General features: G+C 35.9%; 1 protein-coding gene across 3 annotated transcripts in view; it reads right to left on the reverse strand.

The window, feature by feature from the left end:
• Positions 1 to 22,872, reverse strand: part of LAMA2 (laminin subunit alpha 2) — a 353,391-nt gene that overhangs the window by 157,450 nt on the left and 173,069 nt on the right. For all 3 annotated transcript variants that reach the window (XM_021391626.1, XM_021391625.1, XM_021391624.1), the window contains exons 13-14: positions 6,594 to 6,695; positions 5,861 to 6,075 (exon numbers count right to left, since the gene is read on the reverse strand). In XM_021391626.1, coding sequence (XP_021247301.1) covers positions 5,861 to 6,075; positions 6,594 to 6,695 — 317 coding nt within the window. The remainder of the gene's footprint in view (positions 1 to 5,860; positions 6,076 to 6,593; positions 6,696 to 22,872) is intronic.

Raw genomic sequence — 22,872 nt, forward strand, 5'->3', positions numbered from 1 at the left:
CAATCCAGGCAGTATTATCCCACATTTGTATTCACTGAATTGTTCCAATTTTCATTAGGTTCTGTTATTTGCTAAATGGGATTTTAACATGTTTAACAGTTTTTAGCATTAACAGTTACACATCAAAGAAAGCTGCACTGATTTTTTTTTCCATTTTGATGTTGCAGTTTCAATTCCTCAATACAATTCTGCATTCATTGAAATACATAATGCTGGCAGTAATGGGACACTAGATCCTGGAGATGCATGAACAATTTGAGATTTGAAGTCGAGACCAAATATTTAAACTGACTGCTACTGTCAGCAGGCAACTGTTGACTTCTAAAAACAAACAAGATTAAAAGGGAAGGGGACATTTCAGGCAGTATCAGCATAGTTTACTGTCTGCTGTGCCAGGCATCTGAATCACATTAGCTACATAAAGCACAAGAAGTACTGACCCAATCATTGCTCATTTGTCTTGAACCTAATTCTGCATATGGAAGTAAATCCTCTGCCTTTCCTTCTCTCTTCCTGTTTGCATCTAGCATCAACTCTATATATCGCTGCAATACATTACCTTTAGCATCTCTTCTACTACAATTCCTCATTGCTATCAGAGGACCTACAATGTTTACTGCTATTGGCCACCCTGCATTTTAAACCTAAAGAAACAGTGCTACTAAGCCTTCTTGAAGGTATTAAACAACGCTATTAGATTAAACAACGCAATTAGATTAAACAACTTGATACAAGAAGAGCTGTCTTTTCTTGGCCTGTTGCTTCTACCACAGATGGACTCAATTTCAACAGTTTGGAAGATCTGTCAAGTTTGAACACAGTTTCTCAAGTTAAACCCAGAAGCTGTAATCACTTTCAAATTGATTGCTGCATTTTTACATTCTCATTTTTTATCCTACTTGATAATGTAAATGAAAGCCCAATCGAGGAAGTTTCCTAGTTGTGCCACAGTGTGCTAGCAAATTTCTAAGCTTAAAATGACCCACAAAATACTCTCTAAAACATGCTCAAGTCTAACTCATCATTCGTGCATTACAGAATCAGAGAATTATAGGGGTTGGAAGTGACTTCTGTGGATCGCCAAGTCAAACCTCCCTGCTAAAGCAGGTTCCCTACAGTAGGTTCCACAGGAAAGTGCCTAGGTGGGTCTTCAGGAGACCTTCCACAGAAGGAGACTCCACAGTCTCTCTGGGCAGCCTGTTACAGAGCTTACATATAACATACACAGTGTTAACTATTTCAAAGCGCTAATAATTAACTAATGTTTCTAGTGTTTTAAATTAAACAAGGATAAAAAGGATAGTCTTTAAGTTAAAGTTCTTGCTAACTGGAAACAACTCCATTAAATTATCTGGTTTCTATACACAAGTTGGTTAATCTCCAATTCTGGTCTGGTCTTAATCACAGATTATAACAGCACCTTTGTAAATCCTGACAAATACAACTATTTTTAATCACTCATTTTGAAAACTTTCGATATTTAAATGAACAGGTCACTAAATAAAGCAAATTCAGATTATTATGTTGCATGGTTCTACTGAAGAAACTGTCATCCATAAAGTATCTAATAACCCTGTAATATTTCTGTCCCACTGCTAGATTCTTTTTACTCTCTGAGAGGAATATCCATCTCACCACCACACCTAATTGTTTAAATAATAATAATTTAGTTCATATCTACTTATATACTAACTTATCTACTAAATCTTAGCTCTAACCTATTTCCTTGGCAAAAACGTCTTCCTTTGGAGCCCACCCTCACAGTGCTAAGGGGACAGAACAATGAGAAAATATTTGTTTTTCATAATATTAGAGTTATGAGCACAGCTTTGTGCCTGGTATGTTTTAGCATGAGTTAAAGTCAAAAAGAAAATAAAGAAATCAGAGCTGGAGCACACATTGTAGAACAGCAAAATGCCTGCAAGAAATGACCATTCTCTCAAATGATGAGAAGCTGGACATGAGCCAGCAGTGTGCGCTGGCAGCCCAGAAGGCCAACTATGTTCTGGGCTGCATTAAAAGAGGAGTGGCCAGCAGGGAGAGGGAGGTGGTGGTCCCCGTCTACTCAGCTCTTGTGAGACCCCAGCGCAAGAAAGATGCAGAGCACTTGGAACAAGTCCAGAGGAGGGCCACCAAGATGATCAGAGGGCTGGAGCACCTCTCCAATGAATAAAGGTTGAGGGAACTGGGCTTGTTTAGCTTGGAGAAGAGAAGGCTCCGGGGAGACCTCATTGTGGCCTTCCAATACTTGAAGGGAGCATATAAACAGGAGGGGGAATGATCCTTCATGAAGGTGGATAGCGACAGGACAAGGGGGAATGGTCTTAAACAGAGATAGGGGAAATGTAGGTTAGATATTAGGAGGAAGTTTTTCACACAGAGGGTGGTGATGCACTGGAACAGGTTGCCCAGGGAGGTTGTGGATGCCCCGTTCCTGGAAGTATTCAAGGCCAGGCTGGATGTGGCTCTGGGCAGCCTGGTCTAGTGGTTGGCGACCCTGCACTTGGCAGGGGGGTTGAGACTCGATGATCTTTGAGGTCCTTTTCAACCCAGGCCATTCTATGATTCTATGACCATATGCTGGGCGTGATTTCAGTAGATGCTGCTGCATTGTTTGACTAGGAGCATGGACAGTTCAGAAATTTAACTCCATTCAGTAAATCCCACTCAAATGGGTGAATTTATGATTCCTCCAGTGAAGTTAAAGGTGAAGAATCCAATGCATTTCATAATGACTGGAATTTTACACTGGATCTTGGAATCTTAGAATCATAGAATCCTTAGTGTTGGAAGGGACCTTTAAAGGCCATTTAGTCCAACTCCCCTGCAACGAACAGGGACACACGTAGCTAGATCAGCTTGCCCAGGGTCTAATTCAGCCTCTCCCTGAAAGTCTCCAGCGACAAGGCATCAGCCACATCTCCAGGAAACCTCTTCCTGTGCCTCACCACCCTCACTGTAAAAGACTTTTTCCTTATATCCAACCTAAATCTACCCTCTTTGAGCTTGAAACCATACCCCCTTGTTCTACCACAACAGACCCTGCTAAAGAGTCTGTCTCCTTCCTTCCTGTAGCTCCCCTTTAGATACTCAAAGGCCGCTATCAGGTCACTTTGCAGCCTTCTCTTCTCCAGGCTGAACAGCCACAGCTCTGTCAGCCGGTCATCATAGGAGAGGTGTTCCATTCCATGGATCATTTTTGTGGCCCTCCTCTGGGCTCGCTCCAACAGGTCTATGTCTCTCCTGTACTGAGGACTCCACATCTGGACACACTACTCCAGGTGAGGCCTCACCAGCACAGAATAGAGGGGCAAGATCACCTCCTTCAACCTGCTGGCCATGCTTCCTTTGATACAGCCCAGGATACAGTTGGCTTTCCGGGCTTCAAGGGCACATTGGTGGCTTGTGTCCTGCTTCCCATCCACCAGTATCCCCAGGTCTTTTTCAGCAGGGCTAAGCTCAATTCTTCCATCCCCCAGCTTGTAATGGTAGTGAGAGTTGCCTCAACCCAGGTGCAAGATCTTGCATTTGGATTTGTAGAACCTCATGAGGTTCACCTGGGCCCACTGCTCAAACCTGCTCAAGTTGTCTCCCCCACTTAATAGGAATGAATATCCTGACAGCAATCAAGAAAATGTGTTTACTTTAGAACAAACTATTTTCTGAGACTTCTGTGTCTGCTGATGGTAATCACTGTAACACATTTGCCACTGCATTCTTTTTTGGCAAATAAAAAAGTATCAGAGGGACTACTAGATGTAGCAATAATGTAAAATCATCTCTAGCCAACAAGGTACTCCTCAAAATTATTTTAGTCCTTCACTGAACCTCTTTTTAAATAAACATCTTTAATGGACCAACATTCCTGAGTGTAATGTCACTATATCTAGAAGATGACACTGCCAACTTGTAAAGCACGAATTATAGGTAAGTCCTGGTGCTCTTCCTAAAGAATATTTTCAAGACATGTTTCTGGCAAGTTACCAATAATACATCACTAAAAGGTTTGAAAGGCTGTGTATGAACCAGACAGAATACATGACAGACTACAAGTACCACACATGGCCAAATGGCTAAAGTGGTGTGCAGGAGGCAACGCATAGTATTCCAGACATGACAGTGACAGTTTTGCCACTTCTTCCTTATAAGGTGCAAACTACAGACTGTACCAGTTCTGCACAGCTGTGCTGATCTGGCCATCCCATGCCCACTGTTGTATTCAACAATATAGGCAAGGTGAAGCCAGTACATGTCCAGCAATGTACATTTTTCCCACATTTTAACTGCCTAGCCAAAGTGTTTGTTGAAGGAGATTTTCCTTTCTCATCATAGCATAACTGTCAGTATACAAATGTATGTAAACCCCTGATAGATGAAGTTTGTATTTCCCAGAATACTTAGTAGGACCTCTTGTCCACAGTCTACCAAATGCTTTTCATTCAAAACAACATAAGAGCCCCTATCATACACCTCAAAATTGTTCATGCAATCTTAACTTAGAAAATTCTGACAAATGCTTTTTTTTGGGGGGGGGAATGAGAATGGAATGGAGAAACTCTTTGAACTCCGATTAGTCTCATCTGTAAACTGTTCTATAAACTGTTCTATAAACTGTTCATGAACGGCTTTTCATTATCATAGCAAATTAGGAATCAGTTTGGCTCAAATTCAGGACTGTGATGAATTGCAAACTTATTTATAGAGATGTAATTCACACGAATAAACCACAGAAATGGAAAGAGCTTGAAGAAAAGTGAATTCTTTTTGCAGTGGAAAGAAATTATAATGACAAAGTTCAAATAAGAGAACTACACACTATTAACAAAAACTGCCTTTCAATTCAGGATGTATTTAGTTACTTTAGCATTTAAATGATTACTGGATTACTTAAAACATTTCACAGTGGTGAGAACTGTATCTATTCTTTCAACAAATACCCACTAAAATACTATCAACTCCCTCCTTTCAAAATTGCCTCATGCCACAGAATCAAGTGATGTCTGCATTAAAGAGCATTTCAGGTCTCATGACTTGTGAGTAGAAAGCTACTACACAATCATTTTGCTGCACATCTTTTAAAAAGTATTATTTATGCCACTTAGTTATTAATGTTTAGACAAGAGTGCAATTACACAGTATCAGGACAGAGGCTGTCATTTAGCCCATCTGAAATGTTGCACTTATGAGAATTTTGCTTGTGCACTTAAGAGAATTTTAAATGCAATATGAACTTTATGGGTTCAAACATGCTGTAGCCACTGAGATAGAACAACGGTGTAGTTTCTTATCACGTTTCACTTTCTTCAGAAGGCTCAAAAGAATTCACATGAAATCATGGTTTTAAGCAGTCCAGGCAGCAATCTGACATAAATCAAAGGAAAGGCTTTGGGATTAACCAGTTTTGCATGTGGTACTCATTAAAAAAGCAGAAAACACCCCTCTAGCTGCTTGGTCAGCTTAGAGGTTTAGAATGTTATTCTCTGGTCCGCTGTTAATGTGGCACTGTATGATCACTAAATAGGGAAAACAATATATAAGTAATATATAATTTCTTACTAGGACAAGTCATCACTACGTTCCATGATTTACTGTATACATGGGAATTATAGTATTTACAAAATAATCATATTTATGGAGCTGTTTGTCATTCATGCCTTAACAGTCCATGTGATTTCACCTTCTTACACAGCTGATACCCCAAATGATAAAAGGTACTACCTGGCTGAACATGCAAATAGATGTTATGGATTTAATGGTAATAAATTAAAGACTCTTTTAAAGGCCTGTTTTCTCTCCTAAGAGAGAAAAAACAAGTATTTTGAGAAACCGTCTGTAACACTGACACATTTCCCCCATTCACCTGTAGATGGCATTCATCCCATAGCTGTACGTGGCTCTTATGAGGATCCTCTTTATGTTTGCAAAGATGGTCATGAACTCCCGCCTGCTGACTGGAACATCAGTGCCATGCAAAGAGAAAGATTCTGGTTTCAGCACAATTTCCTCAGTATGCACTTCAGAAGGCTGCAGGTGAATTCTGCCTTTTGGAGTGCTGATTCTTAAATCTCCTCCTCCCTAGAGAGAGAGACATAGGAGATTTATATATATGAAATAAATTATAAAAAAGTTCTATTATTGCAATCAACTGAGGTAAAGGTTCTATTAAATAATACATATTTTATAAGAATAATGAATATCAGGAATAATATTAATCTTTCATAAACCGAAATGGGCTTGCCTGATTAAGCAGAAAGTCAACGCAAATAAACTCATACAATTATGAGCTGCACAGAACAGGTCTGTTGAAAGAATGTATAAGTATTATCTCATCCAGTCACATAGAATATAGTTTTATAAACTACTGCAATATCAGTAGGTGGCCCTTTAGATGCAGGAGATTTTAATTCTTTAAAGCATGATGATTTCCTGATACTATAAATGAGCTTAAGTTACATGAACCCTGCAGTTTTGCAGTGGTTCTCAATCAACAGGCTTAACATTGAACATCTGAAGGAGCAGGCAACTTTATTTCTTTCCTTCTTTCTTTTTCATATATTTTCCTTTGAAAATGCAAATGAAAATGCAATCACTACCTCTATGATGACATCAGATTGGATCATCAGTTGAGCTGACTCTTCTTGCTTTGTGAAATCATAGGAGACTGTGAATTTCAGAAGCCCTCCAGCAGCTGTTACCTAGAAAGAAAAAATGAAGATGAGAAAAATGCAATTAATTAATTGATTAATTAATTAAAAGGCTTTAACTGTTTGAGGGCAAATTCATTTTAGTGACAGCATTTTCAGGAAATAGACTTTTGGTGCACAAAACCATAGGCAGATGCCTACAGATTACAGCTATATGGACCATTCCCTCCTTGCTAAAGGGTCTCAAAATCATGCACAGACACTTTTGTGCCTACTGGAGAATGGAAATTACTTATACACACTGACTAACAAAGTAATCAAAAACAGCCCAGAAATTATGAAAATTTCCACTTGATACTGACATTAGGTTTTCATTACATTTCAGTTATATGGTTCTCGTTTAGGCTGGCCCTCTACATCAGCAACCTAAGCAACCTTTAAAAGATTCAATAACTTCAGTTTTGTTGGTCAAACTACCAAAGAAGAAATAAGCCTAGTTATGTTTTTCGTAGAATGAACTGTAACATAGAAGTAAGAATTTTCCCTCTTGGAGTCAAATGAATTTACTTTAAATGTATATTCCAGTCTTTCACATCAGTTCAGTTCATCTGAGCAAGAGGTCATTAACCAGACTATTTCAAGTCACACCATAGTTTTCCTATGCTCTATTAGCTCTCAAAACCAGGGTACTGACACTAGCTTTGTCATGAAAAATTGGAAAATGTAAATTAGCTTTAGGATGCAAATAAACAACTGCATACTTGAATGACAGTGTTCAGTATAAAAACAGTGCTTTTTTGTTTATTGTTGGGAAGCAGTATAAGTAAATCACAGGTTGCAAGGGCTATGTTTTGTTTTTTAAATGCAACTACCCCATGCTTCAGTTCGATACGAGCCTAGTCTCAGAGAAATTTAAAATCACAGGGATCCTTCTGCCCTTCCAGTGCATACTGCTGACCAAAGACCAAGATCATGAGTCTTCCATGAAAAGAATAGATCTGATTATTCCAAAGGACATACTGTGCTGTTTCTTGTTCATCATTCTAGATGGTTTGCATATAGTAATAGAAAGCAGTGAAAGTCATCGACTTAATTAATAGGTTATTTTATAATGTTTCTAATTTAACAAGAAAAAAAAACTCCCAGCATTTAAGAAATGGGAATCACCTAATTTTGAAATATTCTTTAAGGTAGAAAAATCCATGAACTGCATCTGAGGCTGTAAAATCAGCTTCAAATCAGAAAATTAACTCCAATTCAAAATCCAAAACTTGGATGTTTAACCACATCATGTCCAGACCTGTTAGGACTCTGCAACTGTATTCTGCTTTCATAATGACATTCCTCAGACATATCTTTTAAAACATTTTTTTTTCCTATGTTGAAGGCTAAACAGAGTTTTATAATTCTAAGATAAAGTTTATTTGAAATACTGCAAAAAAGTTTTTGGAATTGCTTTGAACTTTAGACAAACACTTTAAAAGGATAACTTTCAAAGAGTTTTATCTTTTCAGTTTCAAGTTCAGACTAACTGCAAGGATTCAAGAAAGTGAAAATATGCGAGAAAGTATTTTTTGTTTTCAGGAAACTTATAAAAACCTATAAACTGGTACCAGGTCTGATATGGTTTTCCTCAACTACAGAACCTTTTCCTTAGTAAACGAAAAATACAACACAGAATTGATAAAAAAGAAAAAAACTGAAAGGAAAGGGTCTGTGTTTTATAATACATTTAGATAGAAAAGCCATCAGTGCAAACTTTGGACAAAAATCTGTTAGAAATGTGTAGACAGACACTAGTTTGAAGAAAGCTTGTCACACTAAAATCTCTTTTAAACGCAGCAAGTTCTTAATAAGCTAGACATCAAGACCTTGTCCTCAGTACCAAAGATTTTAACATCACTTATTTTTTTCTGAAAAACATTTTATTTTCAAATGCTGATGTTTTAAAAACTGATGCTTAGCTCAAAGGTAGATATCAAATCTAAGCATCACTTTTTTAAATACAAAAATTTTTAATAATAGTAGTCAGGATATATATATATCTATATATATATATATATATTTGTTATGTGTATACAGCAAAGGATTAGTAGTTATACCGAAACATGTAAGAACAGAGAATGACAATACATGTGATCAGTGTTGCAATGATTATAAATCTAGCCATCAAAATATTCTTGCTTCTTAAGATTCAGAGGTGGTGTAGCAGATGGAAGAATGTAAGACAAGATATACAGCCTCTTTTAACTGTACTGATAAAAGTAATTCACGTTGGCCAGATTCAAATACAGAGTAGTGCAACTCCAACTAATTAATTACAAATAATAAAACATTAACTAAGATAATCTGGCTAGCTAACAGTGAAAAAAAAATCCAACATATTTACAGGAAGTACACAAAACCTATATAAAATAGGCAACTGACATTTATGGAAACTAAATTCAGATTTTAACAGATGATGAGCTTGAAAGAAAAAAGGTGTTTCTCTCAGAAATGGAAGAGGGAAAACTCTTCCATAATAAAAGAATGGTATGAGATATCTAGAAGAACACAGCCTCTTCAAACTCCTTCTGTTTGAATAACTCAAGAAAGTCATTACTACTAGCCTGCAACACCTGTTTTGCGAAAGTTTTTTTTTTTCCTCTTAATACATTATGCTAGTCACTAGAAAATATATTGCTTAAGGAAGTCTATTACTAAACAAATTGCAATTGTCACAGATTCCTGATGGGAAGAGACACAGGTACAGAACTGCATTTCCCTCCAAATAGGTATACCTCCTGGATTTAAATGCAGTTTTTAAACCAGAAGTAGAGAACTGAAAATTCCATCTTCAAACAGATCACAGAACTTGCCACTGACACTGGAAGAGATTCTCTCCAGAATGCCACTGAGGCAATAGTAGATTATGAATGTTACATTCAAAACACAAAATGTTTTTACATACAGTGAAACACCAATGGAGGACATTCAAACCAATTCAGTTTGTTTTTATAGTTAAAAAATAATGTGAAGAAATAAAATACATTTCAGAGATGAGTAAATAGTTACATGATAAGTGTGTTATTAAAACTAAATAAATGCACCTTGCTTATATCTAAAGAAGTTGCATTTATGTGTCCATGGATATAGCTCAGAGGCTTTGCTCTCTGGCCTAATCCAAAGGAACATCATTCCTTCAAAAGCAAAAATACATTAAGCTAGATTTAGACTCACACAAAGCCAGACTTCAGAAATGAGTGAAATAAAAGACACAAAAAATACTAAGAAGTTGGACAATATTTTCCATCCTCACTGTTAATGTTTCTATCAGAAATATAGTTAATGAAGCTCTTACTAGAGAGACAAGCATTGCAAAGAAAGTTAATATTTTTATTAGACCTATACACCTCTAATACTAATAGACTAATACATCTCTAATCTATAGAGCACCGACATGCCTTTTTGGAAAGACTAACCCTGATTGCTATGACACTCTCAGATGGATAGGCATTAGAACTATGCCAAGTGAACAAAAGCTACCAGGAAAAGAAAATGAAAAAAAAGAACAAAGAGAGTAAAAGAAAAAAAGTTTACAAACATGAATGGGCAGAACATTTCAAGTGGAGAATGCTAATACATGTACCATTGAATACAAAACCAAGAAGGAGTCTCACAGCAAGCTGCTGATAGTAAATCAAGGTTAGGAGAGGTAACATTCTTTTACCTAGAGACCATTCTCAAAACAGACTAAAAAATTTCCTGATATATCAATGAATGTTCTTTTGCTTTCTGTCATTGTTGTAAGAAATTATATGGATGCTTAGTCTGTTTGCATCTGTATCATATTCTTGGTGGAAGTATCTACCATTAGATGCAGCGCTCGGAGGTAAGAAAATCATATAACATTGAGTTTAACATTCCCTACTAGCCTTCTTGGATTTCCAGGATGTAGAGCTACAATAAAATGTCAAAGTTTATTTGGACTCTTTCACCTTCACTAACTCTCTAGGTACACATTTATTTTATGACACAGAATTCAGCAAATATAGAGATATCTGCTACCAAAACACCAGGTCTGACTATATATAGGAAATACTTTTGAAAAAAAGCAAGATATCTCCCAGCTTTTTTTCTTTTTGCAGCCAATTTAGTCCAAAATTGATTGGCATCTGTGTCACAGTGATATAATTTGACAAAGTGGTGAACTCACAGTTTACCATCTTAACAGATGACTCTAAATGCATATGCGTTCTTTTAACCAGCCCACAAACTGCAGGAAATGGCCAAAAGCCTGTTTTTCCTAACGTAATTCACTCATGTTTCATGAAGTACTCCATTGTTAATCCAGCTCTCATCTGGATTACTATCTTCTTCAGGAACAAAACCCTGCTGTAAGTTTATGATATTTAATTGTGTTTTGTTGATCTGGTCTTCATGCTGGTCACAGAGTGAAGGAAGGCAGGGACTAGAAAGGAATTCCAGTGAAATCATCAGCAAGAAAACATCAAACTTTTATTCATTTAGTTAGTAATAGTTCTCAGTAAAGAATGGATGTTTACTTCTATTTAAAATCCAATTAGAAATTAAATAGACACTCCTCTCTTACACAGACTTGAAATTAGATAGGATATAAGGGCTCATCTGAAGCATTATGGCCTCAAGTTGCACCAGGGGAGATTTAGGCTGGACATCAGGAAACACTACTTTTCTGAAAGAGTGGTCAGGCGCTGGAATGGGCTGCCCAGGGAGGTGGTTGAGTCATCGTCCCTGGAGATGTTCAAGAAACATTTAGATATAGCATTGAGAGACATGGTTTATTGGAGTTATTGGTGGTAGGTGGATGGTTGGACTAGATGATCTTGTAGGTCTTTTCCAACCTAGCTAATTCTATGATTCTACGATTCTATGATTATAGTAATATTTCCAATAAAGAAAGGAGCAAAGTAATCATGTTCTACTTGAATGATAGTACAGTTGTGGTTTAGCAAAAAAAAAAAAAAAAAAAAAAAAGATGAAAAACATTATAAGATTTCCAACTCATTCTTTTCTGGTATTGTGTAAATAATGTTATGATACAGCCTCTTCATTTTTTTCTTATGTTCACTTTGACTCTCATAGAATCACAGAATGGTTAATCGTGGCAGAGACCTCTGGGTCCATCTTGTCCATCTCCCTTCTCAAGCAGGGCCACCCAGAGCAGGTTGCCTACAACAGTGTCCAGATGGCTTTTGAAATTCTCCAAGGAGGAGATTTCACAACCTCTCTGTGGCAGTGCTTGATCACCTGCTCAATAAAAAAGTGCTTCCTGATGTTCACTAGCAGAAGAAAGAATTCCCTGGTCCCCATTAGAGAAATATGATACATTTAGATTCAAAAATAACTGAAATGTAAGTAGACAAAGCTCACTGAAAGGGAAAGGCAGTATATTCCAATAACTGTCCCCTAAATCATCCCTTGTTTTTACTAGAATTCTAGTAAATCAAGAGTAATCAGAAAATCAAAAGCTTTTTGAGTTTTTGGTCTTGTTGCCTTTTGCTTCTTGGTCCAGAATAAGCATTGCACAATTTTTGTTGTGGATGACTCTTGTCATTGTGAGCATAACAATCTCACAATAATTCCAGGCTCTTCCTACTTTAAACGGTTTGTGACATGCAACACAGCTCAACTAAAATCATACACAATTCATCTGTTCAATGTATCTGCTATAATAATAATAATAATTTCAATGGAAAAGATTAACGAATTAAATAGGAAGCCACTTCTCTGTGGATTTCTAAATTATACCTATAAACTTAGCCCAGTCTCACTTTTACTGAGATACTATATTAGTATTACCATGTAATAATTCCGGGTCTCTTTCTCCTTAGATGAAATAGACTGCATGATTTGGAAGCAAAGAAGAAATAGACATCTATATAATATTCAACAATTCCTTGTGTTTAATGCAGAATATCAAAAGATTTAGTAATATCATTTTCCTGAAAGGAAAAATCAATAAAATCTCAGTTCCTAAAGAAGGCTGGATCTGAAGGACAGCTGTTCTCCCATAAGCCCCATGCTGCCACTCTTACTTATATTGAGAAGTTGCTCTTTCTGAAATTAGTACTGAAAAAAAATAATGAAACCATGATTTAAAAACTTGTTCAGCCAGGTTATATGCTGTTTCCTGAAACGTGCTTATGAATTTACATTTACCCTATGAATTCTCAAATCTCTACCAGCATTCCCAGATGTCATAGAATCATAGAATCACCGACGTTGGAAAAGATCTCCAATATCATCCAGTCCAACTGTCATCCTACCACCAATATTTCCCCATTAAACCTTGTCCCTTAGTACAAGATGTAAAGGTTTCTTGAACTCTTGCCATTTCCTGTCCCTGAAGAGGGGAAGCAGAACAGCCTGGCCAATCATTCCCGAAGTCTAAAATCCGCTTTGCTAATGACACGCCTTCAAAAATGTGTAATATGTGGTTATTTTTTTACAGTTACTTAACCATAGTAACCCTATTATACAACCTTAGAAAAGTTACTTATTTTCTTCTTCCTTCTTTGCTTTCCATATGACCAAAAATCGTTTGGTGATTGTGCCTTTCCAATCACTATTCCCCAAGCTGCTGTAACCAGATCAAGGGTTCAAAAATATAAAGTAGAGTATATATCCTTCTAGTAGTGACGTGGTAGCTATAATTCATGTATACTTATTGCCCATGCCCACTACTGTGGTAGCAAGACTCAGTCTTTGGCAGCTTCCCATTGTGGATGAGTGTCTGTCCCAGACTATCATCAAGGGATATTTTTTTTAAATGTACCAAGTACTTCATTAAAATTGCAGATTTTTTCCCTATCTGAAAACAGTTAAACTGCAGAGAAAAAAAAATGAATGCCAATTTGAACTCACCGCTTGCTGGCTTGAGTTTTACAACAGCTACTCTAATCTTAAGCATTAAGTTAGCAGGGGCAGTATGGTTTAAAGATATAGGTCTGGACAAAAATCCTGCTTATTCTTTCACTGAGTAGATGTTTCAGACAACTAGTGATAGAGATTTTCTAAATAACATTCTCATCAAATGTTTCTAAATTAAAACTGTTAACTTTACTGCTGGTGTTGTAGCTGTCAGTCTCATAACTAAAAGTAATTCTTAATTTTACTGATTAAATGTTCATCTCCCAGTTTCATAGTCTTCCAAAGGGACACACCATAATTACAGTAGACAAGTCAATACATGCCTTTGTGTAATACTAAAATGAAATACTAATAAGAACATTTATGTCAATGTTCAATTCCATTAAGACATAAGGACCGACCCTTACTCTCCCATCTCTGGCTGTACTCCCTCATGAATATTTAACCAAGTACAAGAATTTGCATACTTTTGCAAAACCAAAGAAAGCTCATATTTCTATGGCAACAAAATCCCAACATGCAAGGATCACTAAAAACAAACAAAAAAAAAAAATGTAGGAGTATAACACAAGAGCAATTGTTCAAGACCAAATTAAAAGCTACCCTTAGTAAAAATACTTTCTTGAGTATACTTGAATCTTGCTATTGCATTAATGAGTAATCAGTATTTGCATCCAATATGATTGAATACATGCAACTACATGATGATCTCAAAATCAAAATCCATGAATACTTCATAAATGTTGACTTGATACTGAAAATGCTTAAGCAATGCAACTAGCAACAAGAAATTTTTAAATACTACCTCTTTGTTATACAAAGGCTCTAAGTATTCTCGGTGTCTTTTGTTTCTGTGTTTGTAAAACATCAAGGAATACAGCTTAGGAATGTTATTTCAACAGATAATGAAAAATGCCTTAATTTTTAGCTAGTTTGCTAACCAAAAGGGATTTTCCTACCTCCTCCTACTTAACCATTTTGCAACATTACTATGAACAATACTGTACCACAATGGTGGTTGCACAAATAATTCAAAGCAACATATGACATAACTAGCACTTTGGGATACAATAAGAAATTGAAACATATCATAATGTTTCAAGTACAAAGGAGTTATGCAACTGCAGTATCAGTTTTGCAAAATTATTCTGGCAGAAGGGATATACTATTTTTAATATGTCAGTGTTTTTAACTTTGAAAGTGGGAGATTTTGAATGGAGTGATATGTAAATACATCAATATTTTGAATTCTTTTATTTCTAACAAAATGCAGGGATATGCAAAGCCAATTCTCTCCTCTCTCAGAGGTGGCTTGTCTTTTGATATAATAACACAACAATAATTCATTCTTATTTAGTATTTCACTGAATATCATGGAGACCTCTAAGGATCACATATCAAAATAAAAGCAGTAAAAATAAACAGTTGAGTATTAAACAAAGATACAGATCTGTATAAACATGTCTCTATGCTCTATAACTCACTGACACTAATCACAAAAGAAAAAAAAAAAACTCCTTGTATTTTGATTTGATTTTTCAAGGCATGGAAAACAAAGCAGTGAATCAGAACTCCTGTGATTTTTCCTGAAAATACTCTATTTTCAGTCAGAACAATGTATTGAATTACTTTGCCTATGGAGCCAATGCTTTCTCTTGATGAAATTCATTGCCACTTTACTGGCGTGTTAGTTTTGCAGCCTTTCTTCTACTAAGCTTATTCATGACAAACTAACACAATTTTGAAAAATACTTCTGTTTTCTTTTAGAGGAAAAACTTGCATTTGATGTTAGTCAAAATGCATGATTCATGCTAGTTAACAGTAACTAAATATATGTAAGTATCACACAAAAGCTATGAATTTTAATACTGTTTTACTTCAGGAGCAAATATTTTTCTGAACAGCACAAACAGCACTTAATTACTAAACATGCTTTAAAACAGAATTGAAAAAAGTTAATGCTGTTAAAATCTGTCATTTGTTATTTATTTTATCAACCAAATAATTATGCACTTGTTATCACCAAACATGGTAATCAGCACATTATTCTTTCTTGAGGCAATGTATTTATCTATACTAACATTGCACATATGCTCACAAAGTTGATAACTATTAATATTTGAAAACTACAAAAATGTGCAAGTTAAATCCAAGAAAAAAACAAGTTTGTTTCCCCAAATCATCCTAAGGATCTCAGAAAATCTTTCCAGGTATTTTCCTTTCATGAATTTCAAATTATTTGTATTTCTCACACAACATCTTATATAAAGAAAAATAAATATAGTTTATTTATTCTTAGAAGACTGGAGGGAGAGTGAGCAATCAAGCGATTGAGATCTGAGAGTAAAAAGAAAGACAGTAGACAAGTGAATTGATCTTGGAGAGTGAGAAAGGAAAAATGTCATTGCTTAATGAAACCTCCAGAAAAGAAGTTATTTCATCAACTTCAATTTGCCTTAACAGGAATCGGCCAATAAATAAATAAATAAATAAATAAATCCATTGGTCATTGTGAGGATAATCTAGTTCTATGATCTTTGTGGTTTTCACATTCCTGTGTGCTATGTTGAACATTATTTTAGTTTTTATTTCCGTAAAGAAGGAAAAACATAATAAATATCTCTTCTCCTTAAATTACACTGACCAGAAAAATTATGTTGCTTTACAGCAAGACAATACAGGTTGCTACTTATTGCCAGCTATTCCTATAGGTTCATCACCTTTAATTTACAGACTAGAAGGAATATCTTTTCTAACAAATTATGTACTGTGTCTTCTTAGTAGAAGTCATCTCTGGTTAAGTTGCTGAAAGAATCAGCATCAGTCTTATGTTGACATAAGCTCCATGAAAGTCATAAACCATGAGGTATATTAAAATATAGAATGTGAATGTGATTACTAAAACAAGAGTTTTATTTTACACTGGTAGGCAAAAGTTCTGCTGACATTAAATGTTCTCAGGCCTTTTGTCTTCCTGCACTTTATCATGTGGGTATTTTGTAAATATTCTTGCAAAAGGTGTAATGTGGATTTAAGTGACTGTCACATACTTCAAAGAAACCCTCCTCTTCATAAATACACTTTAAAAAAGTCAGATATTTCTTTTCCTTTGGCTACAGAATACACTGCACAACAAATTGAGCATGAAAACTATGTGATAACATTGTCCTATATACATTCTATTTTAATCTTCCGAAAACATCAGAGGCATCTAAAAAGCAATACAATCCTCATATCTTAGATGAGAGTAAATGCCCAAAGTCCAGTCATCAAAAAAAATCTGACGTTATCATAATGCACGTATAGGATGAATACAGAGTAAGAATTCACATACAGCAATTAAAATAACTGGTGTGATTTTTTTTCTACTGAAAATTTATCTTCTGCATATTCACATTAATCATCTTAATTCAATACCGTAACTTTTGTATCCTTCCAGAAGATATACTTGACCTTACTAGCTATAACAGACTTCTCCAATTCACCTTTTCTATGAATGCTAACACATTTCTTACTCTTTCAGTTTTATGGAGACTATTTAAAAAGAAATTCCTTGACTTATAGTAACATAGCACCAAATGCATTTTACCTGGCTGCTATTATTATAAATATGGATACTTCACACTTTTGATGACAGACAGCTTCTTTCTTGGCCCGTGCCTTCTTGAAAACATGTATTTCTAACTTCATTTGTTGTGAAAGAAGGAAGGTCTGTCATTTTTCAGATAATGCCCTGACTCAAAATCTTGGACAAAAAATTTAATTAGGATGCAGAAAGGACCACTGGCAGATTTAAATGAAAGAAAATATACACATAGATTCTGAATGAACAACCAAGATAAGGAGAGAGATACTGGTGTTGCAACAGATAACTAACTGAAAAACAGAAATTTGGTGGTGGACTGCAGTTCTTTTCTTGATCCTACCTAAAAGCAAGAACACACCATTGGATATTTAATGATGTTCAGGTAGAAGACCTTAGCTAAAAGTGATCAGCTTAAGTGTTAACAACAATGGATAAGATATGATGCTCAGTCTTGAAAGGCGGATGATATAAATTCTACCAACACAAATATTAGGACTGAAGGCATTCTCTGAGTTTGTAAGACTTTGGTGTATAAACATTACCTGACTGCCAGCTGTCCATCCAGCTGCTTTCTTACTGCCTCTTTTTAGAAGAACAGGGAGAAAATAAGATGAAGGAGTTCTTGGGTCAAGATAAGGACAGAGATATTACTCACAGGCAAAACAAACTCAACTTGGGTAAGGTTAATTTAATTTATTGTCATGACTCTTGCAATGGTTCTTGCAATCAGTTCCTAAAGCTTCATCCTTCCTCATACTTTTCCCTTGCTCCAGAATGGGATACATCCCTTGGGATGCAGTCTTTCATGAACTCCTTCCCAAGGCTGCAGTTCTTCAAGAACTGCTCCAGCATAGGTCCTCTGAATGGGGTACCATCCACCAAGAACAGAATTTTCCAGCATGAGTCCGCAGGAAGATATCAGAGAGCAAAATTTCTCTTACAAAAATTCTAACTGTACTATTCAAAATGCTTTTCTTTATTAATTAGATAATTTAAACCTTTGTTAAAACACTAGTTGAACTAACAGCAAATTGTTAGCTTGATATATATGGTATATTACTTTTCTCTACTAACAGAATTTTGAAAGTAGTAAGGATCCTGAAGTTCATTTCTTGCATAAACTTGATACCAAAATAGGTGCTGATTTGTACAGCAGATCTTGAACAACAATTCCTTTTTCAGTAAGAGTATCAGATTACACACATGGAACTGTCAAATCTGCTAGTAACAGGAAAATAACAGGTGTAAAACTGGAAGCTCAGTAACTTCCTGTGAAATGTATTAATGCTTAGACAAATACGTACCCTTGAAAACATTCTCAAACGCATCTGTGATGAAGCTGCAGTAACTTCCCCCATGTATTTGAATTATTAATTTTTATTGGTCAGAAGTTTCCCTAATGTGTAGCCTTTCCCTTCTTGCCATTATTTCAGCTCACTCTTTTTTGTCCGATTCATCATATACATGAAGAAAAAAAAGTTTATTTCCTCCATATAGCAGCTGCCTGTTAGCTATTTAACTCTTTTGCTTCAGTTCATGTAAACTTTATTTATTTGCCATTAAATATACTCAATTCTTTCTGTTTTCTTTAAGTCTTACTCTGCTTTGGGCTATCTCCAATTGAAAATTGATGGATACATCAATACCCTTTAATAAAGATCAAAGATCCTTTACAATGTTGGAACTGCAGCAGTGTTTTTTTAGAAAAAAACAGATGTAGAATATTACAAAAACATTTGACACAATATCATCTGAGGAAGAGTAGAATAAATATGCATGAGGGGGTATATGTGTGTGTTTTTATGAATACATGGAGTATATTCATGTTCGAGATGCTCTCTATGGAGAAGACACACAGATTTTACAATTAGGTGCTTCAAAATGTCTGAGAATATATCCGCCTTGATACTAGTAAAAATTCTTATATATTAATTCCTTAAAGATGAGACTATTGCCCACCGTAATGTCAAGATAAATATGTTTAACATGTACTAACTGTAATATTTAAATAATGAACTACTACAAAAAGCAGAGCAATCACTTTAAGTGAGTGTTGAGTGTTTCTCTCAACATAAGTTCTAACAACTGATTGATCAACGTTTTCTCCCTTAGATCCTTGGAGAATGGAGAATGACACTATCTTATGTGCACTGGAGACCAGAATAACCATGAAATCATTCTCACTTTTGGTGTTACAAGCAACAGTTCAAAGAATAACTGCATTTTGCAACCTAAAACAGTAAAGTATCAGAATAGAACTTCATTACATGCTCCGGGATCTTTAAAGGTAAATAGCAGTGTATGAATCTTGAATTTAATAGAATTTAGGAATTCTTGTTATTCACTACTATCTACTTTATTTCAATAATTTTTCTTAAAGTTTTTATCCTGAATTTCAACAGATAGGTTGGGAAAACAATCTTCACTTTATATTTTAGCCAGGATATCAACCTTGACTTCCCTTCAGTATCTTTTGAATTTTTGATGTAACCATTATCTATAAACTTCACAATGAGTCAATATCCTTGTATACAGTTCATATAGAATACACAAATACAAGGTCTTCTGAGTGTGATTAATGTGATTTATATACCAACTTAAATTTCATTTAGTTGAATGTGTTTATTCTTCCTTATTTTTGTTGGCAATGTGTATTTTCTGCTCACTTCTAATGTAAGCCAGGCTGCTATATCCTAATAAGATAAGTCTTGACTAACAATGTAAATTTTCTGCCTCCATCTCAAACTCTTTAATATTGAGCACGGTTTTTGCTGCCTTAGATTTAATGCAAGTGGGGTAGACTGAAGCAACAATTAACTTTATAGCTGGAAAATAAAATGTGGATAAAAGAGCTATTACTTCTCTATAGCATTAGGAGAAAAATGATTTAAAATGTTGAGCTTAACTTAGTGCTGTTTAAAATATGTGTTAGATGAGGACTGTGACCTACACAAAGTTATACAAGTTTCTAGTCACAGTAAGAACACACCATAAACTCTTTCTCAAATGTTAATCTATATTTAAATAAAACTAATGTAGGAACTTAATTATATAGTCAGGGAGTTAATTTGTCACAGCATCTATCTACAGGCTGGAAGTCCCTGATTTGAATCAGCAAGGTGTTCGAGATCATCCACATTTTACTTTGTGAAAGGACAAATTCCCCTCCTCACTGCTGACAATAAAATTTCTTAGATTCACTGTTCTTGAAAAGTTAGAACAGACCGAGATTAGTTTCAACATGTCTTTCAGTCCTCCATAGGCATCATCCCCTTTACTGATGTATGAATCCTTTTTCTTCACCTGTCTCTTCCCACCTCGTTTTACTGTACGATCCATTATTATTTCATGGCCTCTAACACTAACTACCAATTACAGTTTAAGAATGAAAATAAATCATTTATGAACAACACATACATATACACAATAAAATGCTGTGTATTTTCTAATCCATTTAACATTTCATTCTCCTACCCAAGATTATAACAGAACGAGTCTCAAGCTTAGGAAATTTCTGCAAATTGCTGTAAATTGGACTACACTGATGTGTGCTTGCTTGCTAATATTATTCCATACACATCCAGTATTGGTCACTGCTGGAGACCACTTCCCAGGCTAGACAGACTATTCCTTTGATTAACTACATCTTATTCTTTCAAAGATATTTAAAAAAAGGATTTCCTGCAGAGAGAATCTGATGTAGTTCCATTAACTTGATTTCTGAACATTTCTGCAAACAGGAGATCTGTCTTTTTTTGGTACCATAAAGTGCCATCTTGATATCTCTCTTCTGAAGAGCTAGAGTTTATGCTAACAGTCCGAGGAGTTAATATCCAGGGCCAGTTAGCAAGAGGCAACTAAGCTGGCAAGGAGTCTGGAGCACAAGCCTTATGAGGAGCGGCTGAGGGAGCTGGGATTGTTTAGTCTGGAGAAGAGGCTCAGGGGAGGCCTTATGCCTCTCTACAACTACCTGAAAGGAGGTAGTGGTGAGGTGGGGGTAGGCCTTTTCTCCAAGGTAATTAGCGATAGGTCTAGAGGGAACAGCCTCAAGTTGCACCAGGGGAGATTCACTGGTTGGACACTAGGAAAAACTTCTTCTCCAGTAGAGTGGTCAGGCACTGGAACAGCCTGTCCAGGGAGATGCTGGAGTCACCGACCATGGAGGTGTTCAAGAAATATGTAGATGTGGTACTAAGGGACATGGTTCAGTGGGGAAATATTGGTGGTAGGTGGATCGTTGGACTGGATGATCTTGGAGGTCTTTTCCAACCTTGGTCATTCTATGAACTACTGTTACTTAAAACTTGGAAAAGTAGATCTTTCCTCTAACTGTATTGTGCTGTATTAACTTAAGTCTGTAAAGTAGGTTAAGAATGTTGTAGTCAATATATTTCATGAGTTAAGTCTGAGTGGAGATAAAGTTCAAAACATTTAAATGACTTATGTTAGGTAGAAGAATTTAGTATGCTACATACTATATCTACAAAAAAAAAAAAACATTTGGAGGAGATCAGATTATTAAAGTTATTAAGCTTATAAAAATTAAGTATGTTGTACTTGAGAAACAAAAAAAATATGCAGCACCTGCGTGACATGCAGAACTAGCAGCTTGTGCATTTTTTTATCTTTGTCACTGTCGCATTCTTGTAAAAAACTTTGTACATAAAACTTTAAGCATTTGTTTGCATACCATTAATAAATATATCTGTAGGAAAGTATCTCTCGCTATACGTTTATCTGGGGAGATTTCACAGTCTAACGTATAAAATTCCCATGCATTCTCAACATGATTCTGAAAGTTTTAACTTAGATTTTTTTTCCCCAAATACTTCTTTTCTATAGTAAAATGTAACATCAGGTGCACAGCAGCCTGCACAAACAGTGGTTCTCAGAAAGAAGTATCAGGGTCTGACATTTGCTCTGTGTAAGTGTTCCATTTTGAAATGTTCATATGCGAGTAGAGTTGGTCTAATTCTGTCATCAACAAAATGGTAAAATTGCAGCCTACAGTTTTAAAAATCCTGCATTTAGATCGTAATAAAAAAATCAGATCCAATAATTATTTCTTCAGCATTCCAGCCATCAGTAAGTGATCTTCCAGAGATCTCAAGTCTCACTGAAGCCAATGCAGGAAGCTAAATTTCCATATTAAGTGGGTATACAACTGAATATTAATTTGGCTACTTACCTTAGTAAATACCACAGATGTCTCCACAGTACAGTACCATTTGCAGTTTTCTAAGAAAAGGGAAGCCTCTGCTCAGCAAGGACAAGTCCTCAGGACATTACAGAGTTTGGGACACGAACATGCTTTTATTCTCACATTGGCATAAATATTTATGCAGGTTTCAGCATATTTAATTTATATTAATTCTTACACAAGTTAAATAAATAAGTTTTACTGGGAATCTATAACTGGCCCTGGAAGACTTAACATGAGCTTGCAGTGTGTGCTTGCAGCCCAGAAGGCCAACCATATTCTCGGCTGCATCATGAGAAGAGTGACCACCAGCAGGTTGAGAAAGGTGATTCTGCCCCTCTACTCTGCTCTCACGAGACCAGAGTACCTGGAGTACTATGTCCAATTCAGAGGCCCCTAACACAAGAAGGACATAGAGCTGTTGGAGCGGTTCCAGAGGAGGGCCACTAAGATGATCAGAGGGCTGGAGCACGTCCGCTATGCAGACAGGCTGAGAGAGCTAGGGCTCTTCAGCCTAGAGAAGGCTGTGGGGGGACTTCTATTGGCCTGC

The sequence above is a fragment of the Numida meleagris genome, chromosome 3 (assembly GCF_002078875.1).
Source record: "Numida meleagris isolate 19003 breed g44 Domestic line chromosome 3, NumMel1.0, whole genome shotgun sequence".
NCBI classification, from domain to species: Eukaryota; Metazoa; Chordata; class Aves; order Galliformes; family Numididae; genus Numida; species Numida meleagris.